General features: G+C 41.3%; 1 protein-coding gene across 2 annotated transcripts in view; it reads right to left on the minus strand.

The window, feature by feature from the left end:
• Positions 1–200: 200 nt before the first annotated feature.
• The window catches only part of KEG (protein kinase KEG), a 72,277-nt gene continuing 48,392 nt past the window's right edge, over positions 201–24,085 (minus strand). The window contains exons 10-16 of one of the 2 annotated variants that reach the window (XM_088956059.1): positions 19,542–19,666; positions 19,269–19,373; positions 18,896–19,129; positions 3,448–3,781; positions 3,156–3,344; positions 1,984–2,289; positions 201–1,818 (exon numbers count right to left, since the gene is read on the minus strand). In XM_088956059.1, the coding sequence (XP_088812185.1) occupies positions 580–1,818; positions 1,984–2,289; positions 3,156–3,344; positions 3,448–3,781; positions 18,896–19,129; positions 19,269–19,373; positions 19,542–19,666 (2,532 nt within the window). In that variant the 3' untranslated portion in view covers positions 201–579. Of the gene's footprint in view, positions 1,819–1,983; positions 2,293–3,155; positions 3,345–3,447; positions 3,782–18,895; positions 19,130–19,268; positions 19,374–19,541; positions 19,667–24,085 lie in introns of both variants that reach the window. The other variant, XM_088956058.1, reaches the window with a different exon arrangement.

A 24,085-nucleotide genomic window follows, 5' to 3' on the forward strand; every position in this document is an offset into this window, starting at 1 on the left:
GCCTTGAAAGAAAGTAGTTTGCCCGTTCAGCACTGCATATTAGTTGGCCAGTGAAGGGATTAAAAACAAATCAAAGGATTAATACTTTTCCTGCTGAGTTATTTAATTTATTTTGCGTTATGTATTGCTTATTTGCAGGAACATGCTTTCTTAAGCCTTGTTAGCTATTTCTATTTATAGTACAAAAGAGATCCAAGAGGTTAAGAACAAAAAGTTGGCATAACTCACAAGATTATGGGTTTAATTTGTACAGAGTAAGAATATTACATAACCACAGAAAATTAAGAGCTACTAGTGACATAAATACAAATGAACTGCTGCTTCCTCTCTTGTCTGCTCCTATGTCCTATCCACGGATTGAAAACCAGGCCAACCAACCTTTCTCTTCAATTGCACCTCTACCAGCTGGCTATATAAACGAATCTCATCCTTGAGGCTTCCTAACCACCACCAGAGCAAAGCCTCCAGCCATCAGGTAGTCCTTAACCCCCCTCCCCTTCCAAACCCAACTAACTGAAGGGCCAAAATTGGCAGCTGTGACAGACATTGCAAATAACAACGAATATCTGAATGCCATTACTATGAATTGCCCGACATACCAGTGGAGCATTCATCAAGAATAATGTCGGCAGGGTCCCCAAACCACAGCCTTCCTTCTCTCCACTGAAACTTGATCCTTAACTTACCATTTGCATCCACCCCAACTACCTCGCCCTTGCTTGCATGTGTCTCCATACCCCAACCCCACCTGGGAGTCACCAGCCCACCTCTAATTTTCACTTTATCACCCACCTTGAATGGTCTCACCCTCTCCATTTCCCAGGCCTTACATATCCATAGCCTCTCCATGAAACAGAATGCCACCCAAAGCTCCCCATCTTCCATCCTGTGCACAACCCCAATACTTGAGTGGTTAACCTCTCCCCACTGGTATGTTGGTGTTGCCACAGATGCTTTGACCCTTACCCAGTCTCCTATATGCAATTCTTCTTCCTCCACCATCTCAACCTCTGATGGGTCCAACATCCATGCTTTTGAGCCAGCAGGTGTATATATTCTCAGTTTTCCATCTGCATCTATTGCTGATATGGTCCCCACACTGGCATGGCTATGGCCTGACCACCCAAATCTTGGCTGTTTCACGCATTTTTTCACCCTAACCCGTTGTCCAACTACAAGTGCATCAATCCTTTCTAGCTGGGAAGCTGGCCCCACCCACCTATCCTGCTCCCCACAAAATCCGACAAGGATGTTTCCATCCCATTTATCCCCTTCATACCCTATTCCTTGTACAATGCCAATGCTCCCAGGTCCCAGGGATTTCCACCCACTTGCATCATCTTTTATTTTCACCCATTCTCCCACATCAAACATCTCCTCTACCTCAAGATCTGCAGGATCTCCTTTCCACAACCCCAACAAACCAAAGAATGCCACTCGGACTTCTCCATCAGCATGCGCACCAGTTATAACCCCTCTTGAATCAGGATAAACGCCTCTCCACCCCCACCTGGGCTCAACCAGTCCATGACGGAAACGTACATGCTGCCCAACTCTAAAGCATGGAATCTTTTCAACATCTTGATAGTGAGTCATCCACCGTCCTTTCCGGAAGCAACATGCCAGTTCTAAATAACCAGTATCCGGTACACTGTGCACCACTGCTAAACTTTCTTTTCCAATACCATTCCAGTCATAAGTTGGCCTATTTCCCATATTTGGCTTCAGACGAACCCAGTCCCCAACTTCAAAACCCGAAAGCCTTTCTGCATCTCCAGGAGCAACCTTCCACAAGCTAGCTCTCCCAGCTACTTTTACCTACATAAATAACCAGATCCATGGTAATTTAAACTAATTTGATATTGCAGGGGGGGGGGGGTTGGAAACTTGTGCACACAACAATTATAACAGGGCAGAGAAAAGCACACCTTAAACACCAAGAGAAAAAAGAGAACCTAAAAACAAGAGTAAGAGTAAACTCACATTCAGAGTACCATCCATGTCAATCCTTGCAATCTTTCCAGTGGAAGCCGGAGTTTCACCTGACCACCCAAGTCTTGGCTGGGAAACTGATGGCATCATATGAATCTCCTGTCCCACTTCAAAAGGTGGCACCTTCTCCATGTCTGTCACTGAGCAGCAGAAAGGCTTGCTCCTGAAGCAGAAGGCAACCCCCATATCACCATCTTCTTCCAAGCTATGAATGATTCCAATACTGTTCTTTGTCACATCTTCCCATCCATATTTTGGGGAAGGTACTGAAGCTTTTACCCTCACCCAATCCCCAACCTGCTGATATTGAAACAGACAACACAGAGAATGAATAAGTAAGATTCATTGACACCATAAATGTATCAATTCAAGAGTATCTTGGACCTGTGGCAATGGAACCCTTAGGTTTGACTTCCCTATAACTTGTTATTTGTTAACTTGCCAATTTTCCACCATCAAGTTTGCTACAGATAAAAGATTTGCTGGGTCTAAGATCAGTTTTAACAGAACTCAACAACTTCATCTACACTTCTTAATTTTAAAATCAGTATGAATAGCTGTAACAAATAGAAACTGCTTTTACATGACACCCAATTAGAACATAAAAAAAGAAGTTGGAAGAATTCCACCAGAACATGAATTGGAACCTTACAGATAGGGTGCAACTCAGATTGGCCCAAATCAGCATTCTACACTGTTTCAGGGTCAGGCCGAGCCAATTCAAATTTCCACAAAAGCTCAAGCCTAACCTGGCAAGTTGCAACCCTACTTACAGAAGAGGTCAATGTATAGGGCCAGACCAACTCCAAGTGGAAGAAGAGGTAATATGTTTGATATCATTCCTAACTGCTGGGAGCAGGTAAAGACATTTATTTGAGCCCCTCCAAAAAAGAAACAAGAGCAGTGCAGAGCCCGGTATTGGATTCAGATGAACAATTTTGCATAAGTCATATCAATGATCACCAATGCTTTGAAAATGATGGCAAAGTTTAGATGGTTAAAAGCCATCCTATCATGCTGCTCTTCAGTTTATGCAATCTCTTAGCTGAGAAGCCCATCAGTGGTGGGTCACAAATGTCAGGAAAACAGGTGAAAATCACGAGGTGACAAGACAAAACACTCCATTTGATTCATATGTAAAAAAGAATGACAAATCAGATTACCTTGAAGTCCTCCACCTTTTCCATGTCAGAAGGGTCTGCTTGCCATGGTATGGGCCGATTTGGTATTTCAATTATCAGTAGACCATCACTCTCAACTTCACTTATTCTTCCTACACTATGATGTGTCTCACCACCCCAAGCATACCTTGGTTCTGCAACAGATCGCTTCACGCATACTTTGTCACCAATCTGTACAAGTTCAAGAACAAAGGAAGAATAAAAAAGCAAGAAAAAATAAGATGACATTCAGCCTTTTCAGAATTAGAGAAAAGCCAAAATTTTCACCACTTACCTTGAATGGTGTCACTGGTTCAACCTCCTCTGGTTCACAATGCCATGGACTAGGTAAATAACTCAGTTCCAACAAGAGACTATTGTCTGGTCTGATACAGTAAACTATTCCGATGCTTCCTGGTGTTACTGGTCCCAATCCATGCTTTGCAGTGGTCAGAGAGGGACGAATACGAACCCAGTCACCAACCTTGAACTCCTCAACTCTTTCCATTTCTGCAGGATCAGCTTTCCATCCCCTGGATGCTCCAGGAAACCCAACACGTAGAATCCCATCATCATCAACACAAAGAACAGTTCCTATGCTGTCACGTGATTGACCACGCCAACCATACCTGACACCATCAAAGTAATTAAAAAAAAGCAATTCAGAAAAGAGGAGAAGATTCAACATGGGGTAAACTGAAAATATGCTCCAATTTGACCCTGAAATGATACCAATTAAGGAGTAGAATACCATTTCCCATCATGCCAATACACAAACATAGATGTCATTTTAACATCCACTATGAGTATATTGGAATTCCTCAATTCCTTATAACCAATTCTGTAATTTGAACAAAAACATCTACATTAGAAGGACAAAGAGTCAAGCCTTGTTCTCCAGAAGTTAAAAATCAAGGGTCCATATATCACACTGTTGTTTTACTACATCAACAAGAATGAGTGATTTAAATTAATCAAAAACAAAAAGGCGAGTTAGAACTTAGAACCCACAACCAAGCACCAAACAAGGAGATTTTAGGAAGTATAGCATCTGTAGTGATCTTTCATTTTATGAAAAATGGACATGTATAAACTTGCTCTGTTTTCATGTTATTCATACTGGGGTATGGGGACTCTCTCAAGGCAGAATTGCTTGCAGCCTTACAAGGAGCACAAATTGCTAATGAGCTGAACATAACCAATTTGGTGATTGAAGGGAACTCAAAATTGGTGGTGGGTTGGATAAAGGATCCAGAATCTGTGATATGGTGCTACAGGGATGAATTAAAATGGTTTTTGTGGATCACCAAGAATATAATTTGAGGATACAATGGGTGAGGAGATCGGCAAACAGGTTAGCTGATTCTCTAGCCAAGCAAGGGTGAATAGACTTTCTTTGTTCTGGGCTCACTTGTAATTTTTCTGTTTTGTTTATAGAGAAGTAGCATCTTGTGCCTCTCTAAGGGATGCTTGCAATGATTATAATTTCAGAATTAATGAAATCTAACTTCACTTAACAAAAAAAAAAGAATTTGTCCAAAGTTGTCATTATCAATCAACTAAAAAGTCAATGCCCCAGTAATTGAGACTTACAATGTGTAATATGTAATACCAAAAAAACAACTAAAAGAACCAAAACGATGGGGCATAACGAGTAAAAGAATTATGCAAAGTTAGACTTACAATGCATATGATACATATGTTTGCCTAGCGCCCCTATAAATGGGCTATTACTGTTACCCTGGAATCCTGGATTATTACTTTTGCTTAAAATATTTACAAATTCCCCCCTTGGCAATAGAATGGTCCCTGTTCACTCCTTGTCATTCCAGCATGTCAGTCGTGTCATTGGTTAATCTGTGAACCCAAGAAAAATTTGCCTTCAGCTACTTGATCTTTTCACCTCCCTTATCACATACACATGTAATGATGGACCTGGATTCCTCCTACTTCACTTTGTGGTGTCATCACTGTTGTCAGTTGTTTATGTATTCAGGTTTAGTACCATAAGGGTACTGTTGTAATTTCTTCTTTGATTACATTGTTCGGCTGTATTAGTATAAATAATAATAGATCATTCTTTCGCCCCCTAAGTCCAAAAGGGGCTTTCAGTCCTCTCGGCTCTCCTCTCCTCTCTCCCTCTCTTCTCTCCTCTTGTCTCTCACTTGCTCTTGCTCTTGTTCAACATGGTATTAGAGCGAGTCGTCCAGGCCTGAAGGGTGGTGTCAAGCAAACCTGTTGTTCAATGTCAAGCAAATCAGTTGTATTCAGTTCGACCCAGAAGTTATAGAGACTTTTCATCTTCCAGCCCAGAAGTGGTATTCATTGTCGATTCGACTATAGAGAGGCTATCATCTGAGGTTCGTAGAGGGAGTTCTGGTTTACAGAGAGGCTACCATCTGAAGTTGAAAGAGGTACTGCTCATTTACTGTTCGGCAGCCCTACGGATTGACTGTTTATTGATTGACTGTTCAGCCGATTGATGGACTATTGAGGGACTGTTTTTTTTAACAAAGTAGGTGTATTCAACTTTGTTTTGTAATCCTTTACCCCTTCGATGGACTGTTGATCTCCTAAAACAGATTTTGTATTGATCTCAGTCATTGACTGTTCAGCTACCAGACCTGCCGATTAGGGGTGTGGTGAACTTCACCTGTTTTTTCTATTCTGTTGGAGGGTCATATGACCTCTATACAACTGTAGGTCATACAGACCTGATTGTGTACTGCAACTGCAGTGTTCTTTTCTTGGATTCCTACAAGACCGTAGGTTATACAGACCTGTTCCAGTACTGCAACAGCAGTGTTCAGTCTTTGCTCCCAGTGAAACCGTAGGTCAGAAGGACCTGTTTCTATAATAGCCGTGTACGGAAGTACTCCTTTGGTTGCTGTTTTTTAAACCAGAAATCATGAGTAGTGAAGATTCAGCCTCATCTGGAGTTTCCTCAATGCCAAATGGAATGGGTGGGGGTGACCTATCCTTTCCTACGGCTATTGTCCCTCTTGATGGTTTAAATTACCTAGAGTGGTCAAGAGGAATCAAGTTATACATCACTGCAAGAGGGAAGATAGGCTACATTAATGGGAGGATAAAAGAACCATCATCCGGGAGTGCTGAATATGATAGATGGAATCAGGAGAACAATATTGTTATGTCCTGGCTCTTGGTTTCCATGCAACCTAAAATCAGGAAGAATTTCATGTGGGCTGAAACTGCAAATGAAATCTGGGAACAAGCAAAGTCTACATATTCAGAATTGAGACACTATGACAAAATTTATCAACTGCAGGCAGCATCTTCTACTTGTAGACAGGGGGAGAGGTGTTTATCGGTCTATTACTCTGACTTAACATCTGCCTGGAAGGAGTTGGATCACTACCAGAGTGTGGATTGGAAGTGTGATGAAGATGCTAAGAAGTACAAACAGATTGTCTCCCAGCAAAGGGTGTTTGCATTCTTACATGGTCTGAATCCTATGTATGAATCTATCAGAGTTCTGATTCTCAGCTCTAAGGATCTCCCTTCTGTTCAGGAAGTCTATGCTCTTGTACAATCTGAAGAAAGCAGGAGAAATTTGATGAACAGCCCCTGGTGGGGATGTTGTTGTGTTAGATGCAAAAGGGGGTGGATCTACTAGTGGGGGATCTTCTTCCCGGAAAAGAGATCTCCAGAAAAAAACAGAAGATAAGGAAAAATTGTGGTGCACTCATTGCCAGAAACCCCGACACACCAAAGATACCTGTTGGGATCTTCATGGGAAACCAAAATGGGCTCAAGATCTGACTAAGAAGCAAAGTTCAGAGATGAACAAGAAGTACAGGCAACAAAATACAAAGAAACATCACATGGCCAACATGGCTACTCGGGAGCATCAGCCTACCATTTCTACTGTGACTCAGACACATCTCACTGGACCTGACCCGAGGGAGGACATTATGAATTCCTTCCGTGACCATTTAGAGCTCTATGGTAGAGCAATTCGTCAGATGGATACTCCTCCCTCAACCTCATTTGCATCTACGTCAGGTAACCCTGCCACTGCTTTCCATGTTGCTTCTCACACCCATGACTCTCCATGGATTATTGATTCTGGAGCATCAAAACATATGACCGGTACGTCCTCTTACTTTCAAACCTATCACCCTCTTTCTGGAAGAGACAAGGTGAGACTAGCCGATGGATCATACTCTTCCATAGCTGGTCAAGGAACTCTCTCTCTTCCTCTTGGCCTTACCCTCTCTGATGTTCTTCATGTTCCAAACTTTCCCATTAATTTGTTCTCTGTTAGTAGTGTTACTAATTCCTTGAATTGCTTAGTGACTTTTTTCCCTTCTCATTGTGTGATTTAGGATCTGGCCTCGGGGAGGACGATTGGTAGGGGTCGTATGGCTGATGGACTTTACATGCTGGAGAATAAGGCTAGTCTTCATGTTACAGAGTCTATGAGTCAGTCTTGTAAGAAAAAAGTCTATTTATGGCATTGTCGTCTTGGTCATTTGTCTTTTGAGTCTTTGAAAGTTGTATTCCCAGAACTGTTTAAGTCAATGTCTGTCTCTGACTTTTCTTGTCAAACGTGTCAGTTGAGTAAACATTGTAGAACTCATTTTCTTCAAAGACATAGTAAATCTGAATCTCCATTTCACATTGTTCATTCTGATGTGTGGGGCCCTGTTACTTTACCATCTGAGAGTGGCTACAAGTATTTCATTACTCTCATTGATGATTATTCTAGATTTACGTGGGTATACCCGATGCAAACCAGGGAAGAAGTACCAAAAATCATTCAAGATTTCCAACGGATGGTCTTCACTCAATTTCAAACTGAAATCCAAATTTTCCAATCAGATAATGCAAAAGAATTTTTTCATAGTGACCTCTCGGAATTTTTTGCTTCGCATGGTTCTCTTCACCGTACCTCTTGTGCCCGCACACCACAACAAAATGGTGTGGCCGAACGGAACAACCGACATCTCCTTGAAGTGGCTCGAGGTTTACTACTTCATATGAATGTTCCCAAACGGTTTTGGCTTGAAGCTGTTCTTTGTTCCACTTACCTTATAACCCGTATGCCCTCTCGTCGGTTAGAGTACAAAGCCCCACATCAACTTCTCTTTCCTAAGGCTCCCCTTCTTTCTATTCCTCATCGTGTCTTTGATTGTCGGTGTTTTGTCCAAAATCTGTCTCCCACCCGTGGGAAATTGGACTCTCGTGCTATACCTTGCATCTTTCTTGGTTACTCCTTCACTCAAAAGGGCTACTGTGTTTTTGGTCCTGTTTCTCGTAAATTCTATGTCTCCATGGATGTTTCTTTCTTTGAAGATGAGCCTTTCTATCCTGTTTCTCCTCAGGGGGAGTGTAGATATGAGAAACTAGTTCAGCTTCCCTCTCTCCCTGATCCTCCACCTTTTCGTGTTTTTTCTCGTCGTCGCAAAGGCTAACCAAATTCAAGAGCTGTAGAGAATCTAGAAGCTGTACCACCAGTGCCACCAGACTCCTCGAGGGAGGATCATACTCACTCAGGTATTTTAGCTCCCAATGATGCCCTTGAATCTATTGAAAATGATTCCTCTACTGCTAATGATCTTGACTGTCCTATTGCTCACAGGAAGGGTGTTAGGTTGTGCACCACAAAACATCCCATTTCCAACTTTGTCTCCTATGAGAACATTTCACCCTCATTCCGTGCCTTCCTTACTTCTATTGACAGTGTCCCTATCCCTAAGAATGTGGCAGAAGCTCTTTCAGTTCCTGAATGGACAAATGCCATGAGGGAAGAAGTTAATGCCCTTCACAAAAATGGCACATGGGAACTTGTTGATCTTCCTAAGGGAAAGGTTCCAGTTGGATGTAAATGGGTGTTCACAGTCAAACATAAGGCTGATGGAACAGTGGAAAGGTATAAAGCTCGCTTAGTGGCAAAGAGATTTACCCAAGTGTATGGAGTTGATTATGCTGAAACTTTTGCCCCCGTTGCCAAGATGAATTCCATTAGTCATTTTCTCTCTTGCAGCCAATTTGGATTGGGTTTTACACCAACTGGACATCAAGAATGCATTCTTGAATGGTGACCTTGAAGAGGAAGTGTACATGATTCAACCTCCTGGGTTTCTAGCCCAAGGCAATGAACAGAAAGTGTGCAAGTTGAAGAAGTCCTTATACGGGCTGAAACAATCACCAAGAGCTTTGTTCAGTAGATTCCATGTGACAGTTTAGCAGAAAGGATACAGGCAATGTCAATCAGATCACACACTGTTCGTGAAAAAAGGAGAAGGTAAAATTGCTTCTCTAATTGTTTATGTGGATGACATAATTGTTATTAGTGATTGGGAGGATGAAATTCAGAAATTGAAAATTTTCCTTGCAACTCAATTTGAAGTGAAGGATCTAGGACCTGCCAGATACCTCCTTGGAATTGAAGTTGCCTGATCAAAGAAGGGTATCTTCATTTCTCAAAGGAAATACATCCTAGATTTACTTCAGGACACTGGAAAGATGGGGGTGAAGCCAATTGACTCTCCCATCGACCCCAACCATAAATTAGGTGACAACTGTGGTGAATCACTCAAGGATGTGAAACAGTTTCAGAGGCTTGTAGGGAGGTTGTTATACCTTTCTATGACTCGCCCAGACATTGCATATGTTGTTGGTGTCCTAAGTCAATTCATGCATGCTCCTAGGTCTTCTCATCTTGAAGCAGCAAAGAGAATCCTCCGATATTTGAAGAAGTATCCGAGTACTGGTTTGTTGTTTCAAAAGCACGGACATTTGAAAGTTGAAGTTTATACAGATGCAGATTGGGCTGGATCCCAAATTGACAGAAAGTCTACTAGTGGCTATTGCACCTTTATAGGAGGGAACCTTGTTACATGGAGAAGTAAAAAGCAAAATGTGGTAGCTAGATCCAATGCTGAAGCTGAATATCGTGCTATGGCCCACGAGGTTGCTGAAGGCATGTGGATAAAGAATTTGTTGGGGGAGTTGGGTTTCCCAATGACCAAACCTATAACTCTATTTTGTGATAACAAAGCAGCTATAAGCATTGCTGCCAATCCGGTGCTAAATGATAGAACAAAACACATCAAAGTTGACAAGCATTTTATCAGAGAGAAAGTTATCACAGGCGAAGTGTGTACCCCCTATGTCACTTCTGAGAACCAGCTTGCAGACATCTTTACAAAGGGTTTAAACCTTTCCAGACATCATGATCTTTGTGACAAGCTGGGCATGATTGATATCTATGCTCCAACTTGAGGGGGAGTGTTGTCAGTTGTTTATGTATTCAGATTTAGTACCATAAGGGTACTGTTGTAATTTCTTCTTTGATTACATTGTTCGGCTGTACTAGTATAAATAATAATAGATCATTCTTTCACCCCCTAAGTCCAAAAGGAGCTTTCAGTCCTCTCGGCTCTCCTCTCCTCTCTCCCTCTCTTCTCTCCTCTTGTCTCTCACTTGCTCTTGCTCTTGTTCAACAATCACTTTGTGGCCTTACATTTGCGCTCAACCTTCTACGGTTGCTTCTATCAGGGCCATTTGTTGGAACATCTCTAAGGAACCTAAAATTTCTAAAGAAATACGAGATATTTGGCTCACTTTTATGCAAATGCTATTAGCCTTCATATTATCACTTGACTTTTGTTCTCTAAGCATGGCAACTGATGAAGTTCTATTCCGTTTTCTCATCTCCTACCCCTAACTAGAATTTGGAAGTGTGATTTTGATCTTTTTGGTCGTAGGTGGTCAGCTCCAAGGGTTTTTCGGTGGATGGCATAACAAGGGGCTCAAGATTGCTCATTCCTCATCTTCAAGGCATCCAATAGCATGTAGTTGAAATCCACTCCTCCACCTTTGAATTGGATAAAACTCAATTTTGATAGATGCAGTCTGGCCAATCCAGGTCCATCAGGAGTGAGGGAGTTAAAAGAAATCACGTAAATGCTATTTTGGCTATCCACTCAAGCCCAAAAGGCCGTGGAAACTCAGTGAAAGCAGAACTCATGGCACTACCACAAGGATTGAGGCTTAAAAGAGCTCTCAACATTACAAATTTTCTATTGGAAGGTGACCCAAAGACTATAATTGGGTGGCTTAAGTATGACAAACCAGGTTCACGGCGGTTTAGACAAAATATGTGGGTGATAAGGAAGCTATCGAGGGGTAATAAATGCAAGTATCACTTGGATACAGATATCAGAAATGGCATGGCCAATTTTCTAGTAAGACAAGGGGTGAAGGTAAATAGGGAAAAAATGTAGTGGGGAGTAGTGGAACAATGTAAAGGGTGAATGCAACAAAGGGCTACTAGTAGTAGCTCGGGGCAACTATGATCTTGTACATAATATGTTCTTCTCTTTCAAAATTAATAAAGTTTTCAGTTATCAATCAATAAAGTTTTCATTATTTGTTAATATTAGTTATTATTATTATTATTATTATTTATAATTATTTACTATTTTATTATTATTATTATTATTATTATTATTATTAATTGGGTCCACATGGCGATTCACGTGTGGGTCCATATGGACTCTCAGTTGAAATGTATAGTATAACATGTGAAAAGCATTTTTTTTATCAATAACATCAACTTCATTAAATTAAGAGAAGAGAGGGAAAAGAATACAAAGAGAGATAAAAAAACTTACCTCCCCAAGAACAGAAAACACAGGGAATGCAAAGAAAATTAAAAACTAGCCCAAAAAACAGCCTCCCTATTCGCTCCTTGCTTGGCCAACCCATTCGCAAATGAGTTTGCACTCCTCTTCACCCAGCTGTACTGAATCTCAATGTCCCTATCCAGCCATAAGAACTGTTTTTTCTCATTGTTAAAGTTCCACAAACCACTGTCCTCTGTCTTCAACCAATTAACCACCACCTTCGAGTCATCTTCTAGAATCAAACGGCTAATATTTAAATCTTTTGCTCTTCGAATCCCTTCAAGTGCTGCAAGGATCTCAGCCCTAAGAGAGCCACCTTCTCCAATAGGGCCAGAGAATAAAGTAGTAACAATCCCTTCCTCATTCCTGAAGACTCCTCCAATCCCAGAGGGCCCTGGATTCCTTACACTGCTGCCATCAAAATTCAGCTTTATAAAGCCCGAGGGGGGAGGGGACCAGAACAGACAAAGAGTTTTCTTGCATCTAGCAGTGAAAGCAATATCTTTCCAATTTCTTAGCAAGTCATCCATAGGACGATCTGAAAACAACTCCAAAGATTTTAGCCAGTGGACCGCTCTTATAAGGATTCGATCTAACAAATCTTCCAAAGTTTTTTCTTTGTCAGAAAATATGTGAGTTTCTTTCTTCCCACAAAAGCCAACAAACCGCTGCCCTAATACACCTCCACATAGTCTTCCCTCGCTTCTTAGGCCAACTGAAAAAAGAAGGAGAAAACAAACCTTGGACAGTCTCCGGAGGATACCAAGAACACCCAAAACGGGAGAAAACCCACTCCCAAACAGATTTAGCAACCTTACAAGAGACCATGAGGTGGTAGCTAGATTCCCCACCAGCTTTACAAAGAGCACATCCATTAGGAAGTAGACTATAGTTGGGTCTCTTTCTTTGGAGTAAGTCTAAAGTGTTGATTCTTTCCAGGAAAGGACAACCCCAGGGGGGTAGGAGGTTGAGTTAAGGTTTCAAAGAAAGAAGCACAAGAAAAGGTACCAGAGCTAGAAAGGGTCCAAAAGCTGGTGTCTTCCTTAGCAGGGTTTAGGAAGACACTCTCAAGGGAGGCTAGTAGAACTACCAGGCTATCCAAGTCCGTATCCCTAATTGCCCTACGCAGGCCAAGGTTCCAACCAAAGGCTGAAGTGGAAGCTGAAGGGACTAAGAAAGAAGAAATGGGTTCATTTTTCAAGTCTGAAAGAGCATACAAGGAAGGAAACTTGTCTTTCAGAGGAGAATCCCCGACCCAAAGATGTTACCAGAAATTTATTCGATTACCAGAGTTTAGACCATACCTAATCCAAGGGGAGAAAATTGGAAGCAGATTGTGGATGGATTTCCAAGGAGAAGCAGCTGAAGCCCTTGCCAAGATTCCAGGATCCCAGCCATTGTCTTCCAGCCCATGAATGCTAGCCACAATCTTAGTCCACAATTTATCCCTTTCCAAAGAGAACCTCCACAACCACTTCCCCAGAAGAGCCATGCTCCTTTTCTTGAAATTACCAATCCCAAGACCTCCTAGCATTTTACACCTAGAGACCACCTCCCAACTCACCCTATGATCTCTCTTCTCCTCTCTAGGCTCCTAGAGAAAGTTCCTTATTAATTTTTCCAAAAGATTTGAAACCTTTGAGGGGATCTTAAACACTGACAGAAAGTAAACAGGAAGGTTAGCTAGGGTAGATCTAATGAGAGAGACTCTTCCACCTAAAGAAAGATAACTCCTCTTCTAGTCCGCTAGCCTCTTCTCAAACCTCTCCACTATCGGAGCCCAAAAGCTAACACTCTTAGGATTATCTCCTAAAGGGAGGCCCAAATAAGTCAAGGGCCAATCCGTAATAGCACAACCTAGCTCATCCGCAGATTCCCTTAGGTCTCTTTCGTTCACAGTCACTTCCGCCACACAACTCTTGTCAAAGTTTACCTTGAGGTTAGATATCTGCTCAAAAAGTTGTATTGTCAACTTTAGATTCTGGATCCAACTAAGTTTCCCTCCTTCACAGAAAAGGATAGTATCATTTGCAAACTGTAGAAGAGTTAAGGGAACCTCATCCCTTCCTACTCTCCACCCTCTTATCTGAATCCTCGAGTCTGCTCTATGGATCAATCGCCCAAACACATCAACAATAAGGATGAAAAGAAAAGGGGAAAGAGGATCTCCTTGTCTTAGACCTCTCAGCACTAGAAAGAAGTCAACCACAGTCCCGTTCACCGGGATAGAATAATGGCAAGTCCTAACACATCCTCGGATCCACTTGCATCACCTGTCACCAAAACCAAAATTCCCCAACACCTCCATCAAGAAAGACCAATCAACCAAGTCGAAAGCCTTCTCCAAATCCAATTTGCAAACCACTCCCTTCTTCTTTGACTTTCTAAAGCTCTCCAAGCTCTCATTTGCAATGAGGATCTGATCGGTGATTTGTCTTCCCTCCACAAAAGCACTTTGGTTGGGTGCAATAATAGAGGGGAGCACCTTCATTATCCTGAGAGGCAACACCTTTGCAATGATTTTGTACAAGCTAGTCACTAGAATAATAGGTCTAAAATCTTTTGGATGAGAAGCATCTTTCTTCTTTGGGACTAAGGCAATGAAAGTTGAGTTCAAGTCCGGGCTTATTACACCCCTCTTGTGGAACTCCTCAAAAACCGATCCAAAATATCCCAACAATCCTGGTAAAAGGCCATTGTGAACCCATCGGGACCCGGAGCTTTTGTCCTATCCACAGAGAATACTACTTCCTTTACCTCCTCCATATCGAACTTTTTTTCTAACCACTCTCTCTTCTCTGCACTTAGAGTCAGCCAATCCAAACCCTCCAACCACACTCTCTCATTCATAGGCCTTCTAAAAATAGATTTGAAGTGGTTTACTAGGGCCTCTGCAATTTCACCCGGGTGAGACAAAACTGCTCCATCAACTTCCAAGTTAGAGATGTAATTCTTCCTTCTCCTTCCATTTTCCATTGAATGGAAAAACCTTGTGTTTCTATCTCCCTCCTTTAGCCACTTACACCTAGATTTTCGCCTCCAACCGATTTCCTCCTTAATCAGGATGTCCTCCATCTGCCTTCTTAAAACCCATCTCAACTTCCTTTCTTCCTCTCCAAAGGGGCCTCTCTCTTCCTTTAGGTCCAAATCCTCGATTTGCTCCACCATAACTTGCTTTCTCTCTTCTAATCTTCTAAACTCCAGCCTATTCCACTCCTTTAATTGAGATTTTTTTTTTGATCAATAACACTTTCATTAATTCATCAGTAGAAAATTTACACTTTCATTGATCAATACCTTTAATTGAGATTTTAGGTATTGGAGTTTCTTGTGGAACCTCATTCCCTCCCAATCAACTACCGGATTAGCTTGCTCCCACCACTCTTTGATTTTCTCAGTGAAACCCGGATGAGTCAACCACATATTTTCAAACTTGAAAGGGATAGGCCCCACTCCTCTTAATTCCTCCTTGACCAAAACTATTGGCCAGTGGTCTGAAGTAAGTCTAGGGAGAGCCCATAACATGTGAAAAGCTTTGTATGAGTGAAGTGAGGGCTAAAATTGTCATTTGTGTCAATATAAGCACTTATGGGGAAAGTAGCTTACCAAACATTCCCACCCCAATAAGTGCTTAAAAACATAACAAGTGATTTGGAAAGTGGGTTACCAAACAGCCTTAAGTGGTTGTTAAAATAAGTACTTCTAAGAAGTACTTGTGTTAACAAGTACTTAATCATACAGGGCCTAAGAGTCTCTTATAAAAAATTCTAATTATAAAAAAAAAAGGGAAAAAATTCTCTCCTTGATCTTGCAATTGATTTTTATTCCCCCAAGTAAATATATTTTGGTAGGTAAAGAAAAAATTTTAATGGTATACATAAAGAATGCTATTTACAATAGTGAGGCATCTTTAGTTAGGCAAGCCTGCTGCCTAACCCCCTTTCTACTGTTAATTTACGATCACAATTTAACCCCCAATACAGCTGTTTCCTGTTTTTTTTCCTTGGTCAGCAAAATGATGATTTTATTCAATTAAGAGAATACATAGAGTTACAACAGATAGAACACAGACATTTCAACAGAAACTTTTACAATAAAGTCCCCAAAAAAGTTGTTGCCTTTGAACTCCTTGTTTAGCTAAAGAATCAGCCATTCCATTTGCAGTTCTCCTAATCCATGTGAACAAGGCATTAAGTTCCCTTACTATGCTTATTATCTCCCTTAACGGATGCCTGTAGCACCACGGAACATTACTGCTTGAATTGGTCCAAGATATCACTGTTTTTGAGTCTACTTATATCTCCAAATTCTTAAGATCAGCTTGTTTGGCCATCTTCAGTCCTTGAAGCCAAGCTAACAGTTCAGCTTTTAGAGAGTCACCTTCCCCTAGGGGTCCCGAGTACATAGCCAACACCTTGCTTGATGAATCTCTGATTATGCCACCAATACAGCTGTTTCCTGTTTAAACCCTGTCCAGCTAGTGAGCCTGCCAAGCCATTTTTTCTGACTATTGATCCATTTCCAAGCCACCACTAAACCCTAGCTAGCTGCCTAGCTTGCCTCAAAGTGTGTTGATGTTACAATGTGCCAATGATATGCAGATTTATTGGTAATCATTGACACCAAGATAGTCTTTTTTCATAACTAACAGAAATAATTTCATTAATTAAAACACCAAACAGCTCAAACAATGAATAGCAGGCCTGCAAAATACACTGTAATGCATGGACAGAAAAACAACTCAAACATCTCAAGCCAATGCTTTACAGATTACAGCCCAGCCCTGGGAAACCCCATTCTAAATTTTCTTTCCCCACTCCAAGTCTTGCTAAGGAGTCTGCTAGCATGTTTGCACATCTAGGAACCCATTTGAATGAGGTGTTCACAGAGGGGCACCTAAGGAAACACCCAACCTCACTATCCTTGAACTCCCATGGTGTTTGCTTGTGTGCCTTCATCCAGCAAATAACACTTTGATAGTCCCCCCTACTATCACATCCCATAACCCCATCTGCTGGCTGCTGCATCAATTTTAAACCTTGAATTAAAGCTAACAGTTCTGCTCTTGTGATTTACCCTGACCCACACTGGACCTGAAAAGCTGAGGATAGTACTACCCCACTGATTTCTTACAACACCTCCCACACAAGATGATACCGGGCGTCCAAGGCAGTACCTGTCAAAGTTGAACTTAATCAAACCTGCTTCAGGAGGACTCCATTCCAGCACCCTTTGCTGTTTGCTTATTTCAAAACCCAGCCACTGTTTATCACTCCTTTAGCAGATCATTGAGAGGCAGTGATCTATTTTTTATTGGGTTAATGTCGTTTTTGAATTTACCGGGCTGGCACCAATTTCCTACTTAGCTGTGGATTTTGGCCGAACATTGTATTTACTGGTTCCTTTTGATGGATGAATCTCTTTTGGAAACATACACAGCTAATGCACTCCAGTTATGCTCCAAAGCTTTAAATCCAATGGTCCAATCCAACTCCACTCTTAACCCACCTCAAAATCTAGTGACTTAAATGCTTACCTTACTGTACCTACCCTAATTACATCACATTTACCTATATAACCCATACTTTTTTTTCTTAGGTTAAAAACAATCACCTTTTTCAAGAACTAGATTTGACTCTACCTAAAGCCATACTGTTGAATTTATTGACAAACAAGGGGAAATAAGAATCTATATCTCAAGTGAAAAAGAAGGCAAAAGAACACCAAGATAAAAAGATAGAATAGAAGAGCAAATAGGCACAAGAGTACTCATGGAAAAAGAGGCCACTCCCTCCATAGAGAGAGAGAGAGAGAGAAGAAAATAAATATACAAAACAAAAAGGAAAGGGTCTAAAAAATAACTGCCAAATGAAACTACACTGCTCATTGATGTACTTAAGGGCCATTGGAGTAGGGAACTCTACCAGAAATCTACCAGAGTTCAGATGTTCCTTAAATCCCTAAATGCTAGAGGTGGAGGGAGATTCACATATTGGTAATGGGTCAGTTCAACCATGATGATGGTGGGGATCCAGACCCTTGAATATATAGAAATATTCTCAAAGAGGCTCATAAGGAGTCGCAATGGCCAATCCAGCCTATTGGGCCCAGCCTAGAGTTATGGCAAGGTTGGACCTAGGTTTTTGCACCAAAGACTGTCCCAGTCCCAACTACCAAACTACCCAACTATAGGCCCAGTCAAGTTCAGCCCAGGCTAGGCCAGAGATATGAAGTCTTAATAGGCCTGAACCAGCTAGTTATGTATATATGGTACATTTTTTGCATTTGTGTGCAAACAAAACCATTAGAGTTGCTAGAATTCAGATTTTCAAGCTGGTAATCTTCATTCCACCCAAGTTGTACCACACTAGGTAGGCAACATAATGTAGAGGGACATTAGTGGAAATTCAAAATGTTTTCTACTGTTTGGCTAATCCAGCTGGTTGTGCCCGACCAAACAGTTGGTTTTTATCTGATAGAGACTCAAGAAATTTGCATCAAATCTGGATGGCATCATAAATTTCCCTAATTCAAAATAACGATGACTCCTGGTCTTAGAAAGAAAGTGTGGGTTCAAATCCAACTCCTGACAAAGTTTGAAACTTTATTCCTCAAAAAAAAAATGATGATGACTCTTCTATGAGTTTAAATTTAGCTTTAACTCATTCTATCATGAAGCTTTGAATCTTAAGCTTTAGAGGGCAACTTTAGAACATATTCTTTTGTCTATAACCTTAGTCTCTTAACTTTGTTTAATGATTTCGAACAAGATAACAATTTAAAAAGGCGTGCCTTTGCTTCTTTTATCATTCATAAAATATCATTCTATATTTTGAATATTTTAATATGTCCCCATCATGCCTATAATTTTTACAATATTTTCATACAATACTTTGACATTTCTGACATGTTTCTTATATTTGGACGACCAACATTTCCACCAACATCGACATTTTAAACCTTGAATTCTATAATGTTTAGAGTTAACATGCATAAAAATATCAAAATAAAGTATGGATAAGTTAAATCAACAAAAAAAACAGCATGTTTATTCAAAACTTAAAAGAAACGCAGGCAGTTTCACACCTTGGTTCTTTAACATCGGCCTTAAGTTGTACGTGCTGTCCCCTGTCTAATGGAATTACTTTTATAACCTCACTTGCCAAAACACGAGCCTCTCCAGAGCAAAATGAGACAATTAGATTGTCCCTGTCTTGAACACACTGAACAAAACCAACACTCTTATGTCTAGCACCTTGCCATCCATATGTAGGTGTCTTGATGGTTCTCTTGAACTTCACCCAATCACCTATCTCATATCTAAAAACCAAGGAATAAAACAAATCAAATATGAAATCATAAAAAAGTGGCATTCCTTCAGGAGCCAAAATGTAATGTAAAAAATTGCTAAACTCAAAGGAGCATAGATCAGCAGTAACAGAAGAAAAAGAATTCTTACAATGTAGGTGACAGATGTATCCCCTTATTTGTGAGTGCCTCCATCAGATCTTCTGAAATCCATTCACGTGGCAAGGCTTCCAAAAAGTCTCGTAATGTCTTACCACTGTTCCCACATAAAGTAAATCAAATGAGTTATAATATTATAACTCGCTGCTGCATTTGTCAGCAATATTGAAGCTCTTCATTAGCAACTAATACAAACCAAGACCAGAATCTCATGATATTCCATGTAATATCCAACAAGCTTAGAAATCTACTAGGTGGTACTTGCCTGTGGTTTCTCACTTCTAAAGCAGCATCTGGATACTGAAGCATAACAACAATCCATTCAAGATTTTCACGTATCATTTTTGCTGCATCAGCTGCTATATGAAATGCATTGTCACCTTCGTCATCCTGATCACAATGAGAAAAGGCATTACATTAAGAGGGTGAAAGAAGAGAATTAATTCAACTAAAGTGGCATGGAAGATGAACACAAGAAAGTTAACATCCACAGCAATTAGCCATCACAAATGAAACCAACTTGCTACAGCCAAAGGGCTTTATGATTTTCCATATGACATTAAGAGACAAGAATATTTCCTTGGCAAAGCCCTCAGATGAGTAGTTAACTCCAATGAGTGGTTCTTTACATTCTCAGAGAAAAAAAAAAAAATTGCAGTAGTTAACTCCACTCTCAAAAGTACTCACTTCAGACACGTGGCTACCTATAAAAAAAAAACCCTACCCACTTCAAATGATGTGGGCCCATACTAAAATTTCTAACTCGGTTTTCTAATTCAAATAAAAGGCTCACCATAAAGACTTTAGTAGAAGATCAAGACTGTAATCAGTCTTGAATCCTAATAGGTTTTAGGTTTGCAAAACAGAAGAAAAAGAGGAAGAAAGGAGAGAGAATAGAAGAGAAACAAGAGAACGCAAGTTGTTGAAAGGAGGGACAGATTCTTACTGATCTGCCGCCGCCACTCTCTTAATATTTATAGGTTATGTTTAGTACATAATGGAAATGACACATCTGCCCTTGGTACTTACATAATAAATAAAGTAAATAAAAGCTGAAATAAATAACAACTGAATTAACAAACTGACTCAAACTGACACTACTATAACTGAAACAAATAACTACACTGTTGTCCTACGAACACAGTGGGGACCACTGCAGTGGGGCCCACATCAGTGTTCTCTACACTCCCCCTCAAGTTGGGAGTAGATATCTATCATGCCCAACTTGGATAGGTCTGTCTCTAACTTCTTCCTTGGTACAGCCTTGGTGAGGATATCTACGAGCTGCATATTAGATGTGATGTACGGAAGACACACTTCTTATGATGTGACCCTTTCTCGCACAAAATGTCGATCAACTTCGATAATGTTTAGTTCTGTCATGCTGCACTGGGTTGTGGGCTATATTAATAACTATCTGATTATCACAATACAGCATTAAGGGCTTTTCATAGTCAATACCCAACTCTTCAAGTAGTGACCTCAGCCATAAGATTTCAGCCACTCCATTAGCCATTGACCTGTATTCCGCTTCAGCACTAGAGCAGGAAACAACACTCTGCTTCTTACTCCTCCAAGAGACAAGGTACCTCCCACCAGGGCACAATATCCAGAGGTAGACCTTCTGTCATCAACACTTCCAACCCAATCGACATCTATATAGACTTCCACCCTCATGTGATTATTGTTCTTGAGCAATATACCTCTATCCGGGCATCTCTTCAAGTATGCTAATATTCTCTCTACCGCAAGAAGATGAGAAGTTTTAGGGGAGTGCATGTACTGGCTAACAACACTAACTGCATAGCTGATATCCGGCCGAGTGAGGCAGAGATAATAGAAGCTTTCCAACCAACCGTTGGAACATAACTTTGTCTTCAAGAGGCTCCCCACCCTCTGCACTAATCTTGTGATTTTGTTCGATGGGTGTATCAGCCAGCTTAACACCCAACTTTCCAGTTTCCGCCAACAGATCTAGAACATATATTCTCTGAGAGATAAAAATCCCCTACTTGGATCTAGCAACCTCAATACCCAAAAAGTACCGTAGTGCACCAAGATCTTTCACCTCAAACTCTTGATGAAGGAACTGTTTGAGGGACTCAATCTCATGACTATCATTTCCTGTCACCACAATATCATCAACATATACTGCTAGTAGTGTCAGAGAGGACTCCACCCTCTTGATGAATAGTGTATGATCTGACTGGGCCTGTACATAACCAAACCTTCCAAGGGCTAATCTAAACCTATCAAACTAGGCTCTATGTGATTGCTTCAAACCATACAATGCCTTGTTCAGTCAGCAAACCTTCTTACCTGTCTCTGTATCATAGAATCCAAGAGGCAACTGCATGTAAACCTCTTCTTGTAAGTCTCCATTCAGAAAGGCATTTTTAACATCCATCTGAAACAGGGGCCAAGAATGATTTGCTGCAAGGGATAACAAAACTCGGATGGTGGTCATCTTGGCTACTGGGGCAAAGGTCTCCAAGTAGTCTATACCATAAGTCTGAGTGAACCCCTTTGCAACCAGCCGGGCTTTGTACCTTTCAATAGAGCCATCAGCATTATGCTTCACAGTGAACACCCATCTGCATCCCACCGGTTTCTTTCCTTTTGGTGGGTCAACCAGTGCCCAAGTATTATTCTTCAACAGGGCATCCATTTCGACTTGCATTGCATCTTTCCATTCTGGAACTGATAAGGCTTCTTGCACTGTTCTTGGAATAGGGACATCAGCAATGGAAGTGAGATAGGACCGGTAAGATGGTGATAGAAGATCATAGGATAAGAACTGTGAGATACTGTGAGTTGTAGAAGTGGTGCAATGTCGTTTCCCTTTGCGAATGGCAATAGGGAGATCAAGGTCATCCACAGGAGGGGAAGTGGCAACAGTGAGAGGTATCTCAGTAGGCTTTGGATCTGGAGCCGCAGAAGGAACTGGAGCTGGCCGAGACTGTCGAAGACTAGGATCAACCTGCCTGCATCGCCTGTAATAGACTCTCAACTCCGGCTCCCTCTGGCCACCCTCACCACTACAACCTTCATTATCCAGTGGAATAGGTAAAGGAACAACCCCACTTCCACTCTCACTACTCTCCCCCTGAGGAAAGAAACTCAAAACAGCCCCACTCTCATTGCTCTCCCCCTGAGGAGAAACCCTAGGATAATAGGGTGTCTCCTCAAAGAAGGTGACATCCAATGGAGACAAACCGTTTCCCTAAAACCGGATCATAGCAGCAATAACCCTTTTGAGTTTGTGCATAACCAAGGAAAATGCATTTGGAGGCCTTAGGTTCAAACTTGGAATGATGAGGCCCAAGAAGCTGAACGAAACAGGTACAACCAAAGGTTTTAAGGGGAACAATGAACAACTCCTCGTCTGGGTATAGAAGGGAAAAGGGGGTTCTCATATCAAGGACCCGAGAAGGAACTCGATTAATGAGATAAACTGCCGTGAGGATAGCATCACCCCAGAAGCGAGTAGGTAGGTTGGAGGTAAATATAACGCTTCTAGCCACCTCCAAGATATGCCTATTCTTCCTTTCGGCAACGCCGTTCTGCTGTGGTGTATAAGGGCAAGTGCTCTGGTGAATAACTCCATGGCTAAGAAGGTAGGAGGTCAATGGCTGAGCAAAGTATTCCTTTGCGTTATCAGATCTAAGGACTTTGATTTTGGTCCCAAACTGAGTGAACCATCTGATGGAATTTTTGGGTCAGAGCAGGAACCTCATCCCGAGAACGCATAAGATAGACCCAAGAAAACCGGGTATGGTCATCAACAAACAGTAGAAAATATCTGTACCCACCCATAGAAGAGATATGATATGGCCCCCAAACATCAGTATGCACAATATCAAAAGAGGAATTACTCCTTTTATTACTTAAAGAATAAGAGGTTCTACAATGTTTGGCAAACTCACAACTCTCACACCTCAACTTTGATAACTCAACAGACTCAAAAAAAGCAGGAAATAGACTCTTCAAAGACTTAAAAGACAAATGATCTAATCGGTTATGCCAAAGCATAACCGAACTCACAGACTGGGAAACAAAAGACTTCTTATCCACTGACTCCTCCCAACGAGAACTCTCTCCAAGCAGATAGATCCCGTTCGTCTCACGACCAGTCCCAATCACCTTCCTCGTCTCCAAATCCTGAAAAACACATCGGTCAGGGAAAAAGGTTACTGAACAGTTCATGTGTTTGGTAATACTACAAACTGAAAGCAGGTTAGTATCAAGCTTAGGAACATGCAAGACAGAAGATAAAGAGATAGTATCCGATAGCTTGATGTCCCCCTTGCCCGAAATGGGAACAAGAGAGCCATCAGCAATGGATACTCTATCTCGGCCAGAGGACAAGTGATAGAAGTGAACAAAGATGGCAAGCTAGCCATATGGTCAGATGCACCTAAATCTATTACCCAGCAGTGATCAGTATTACCTGGAGCTGAAGCATGGTAAGCTGAGGCTCGAGTACCTGAATGTGCAAATGCAAATGTGGCAGGAGTTGATGGTGACTGAGATGGCTGAGCTGAACTCCCAACTTCCTTTTCCAACTGTATGAGGGCAGCCCGAACAGCAGCTAAAGTTTCTAGGGATGTGCCTGATGAGGATGTTGAATCAGTGTTCACTGCCATATGAGCATTACCCTTCTTATTTCTTAGTTTTGCTGGGGCCAAGTGAGGATGTAGCTTCCAACGAGTATCTTTTGTGTGCTTGGGTTTCTTGCAATGTTCACATACCAGATCCCATTTATCTTCCTTCTTCCGGTCCCTTTCTGAGTCACCCCCTGGCTTGGGT

The sequence above is a fragment of the Nelumbo lutea genome, chromosome 7, assembly GCF_056320005.1.
Source record: "Nelumbo lutea isolate HS-2025 chromosome 7, American lotus-T2T, whole genome shotgun sequence".
Classification (NCBI taxonomy): Eukaryota; Viridiplantae; Streptophyta; class Magnoliopsida; order Proteales; family Nelumbonaceae; genus Nelumbo; species Nelumbo lutea.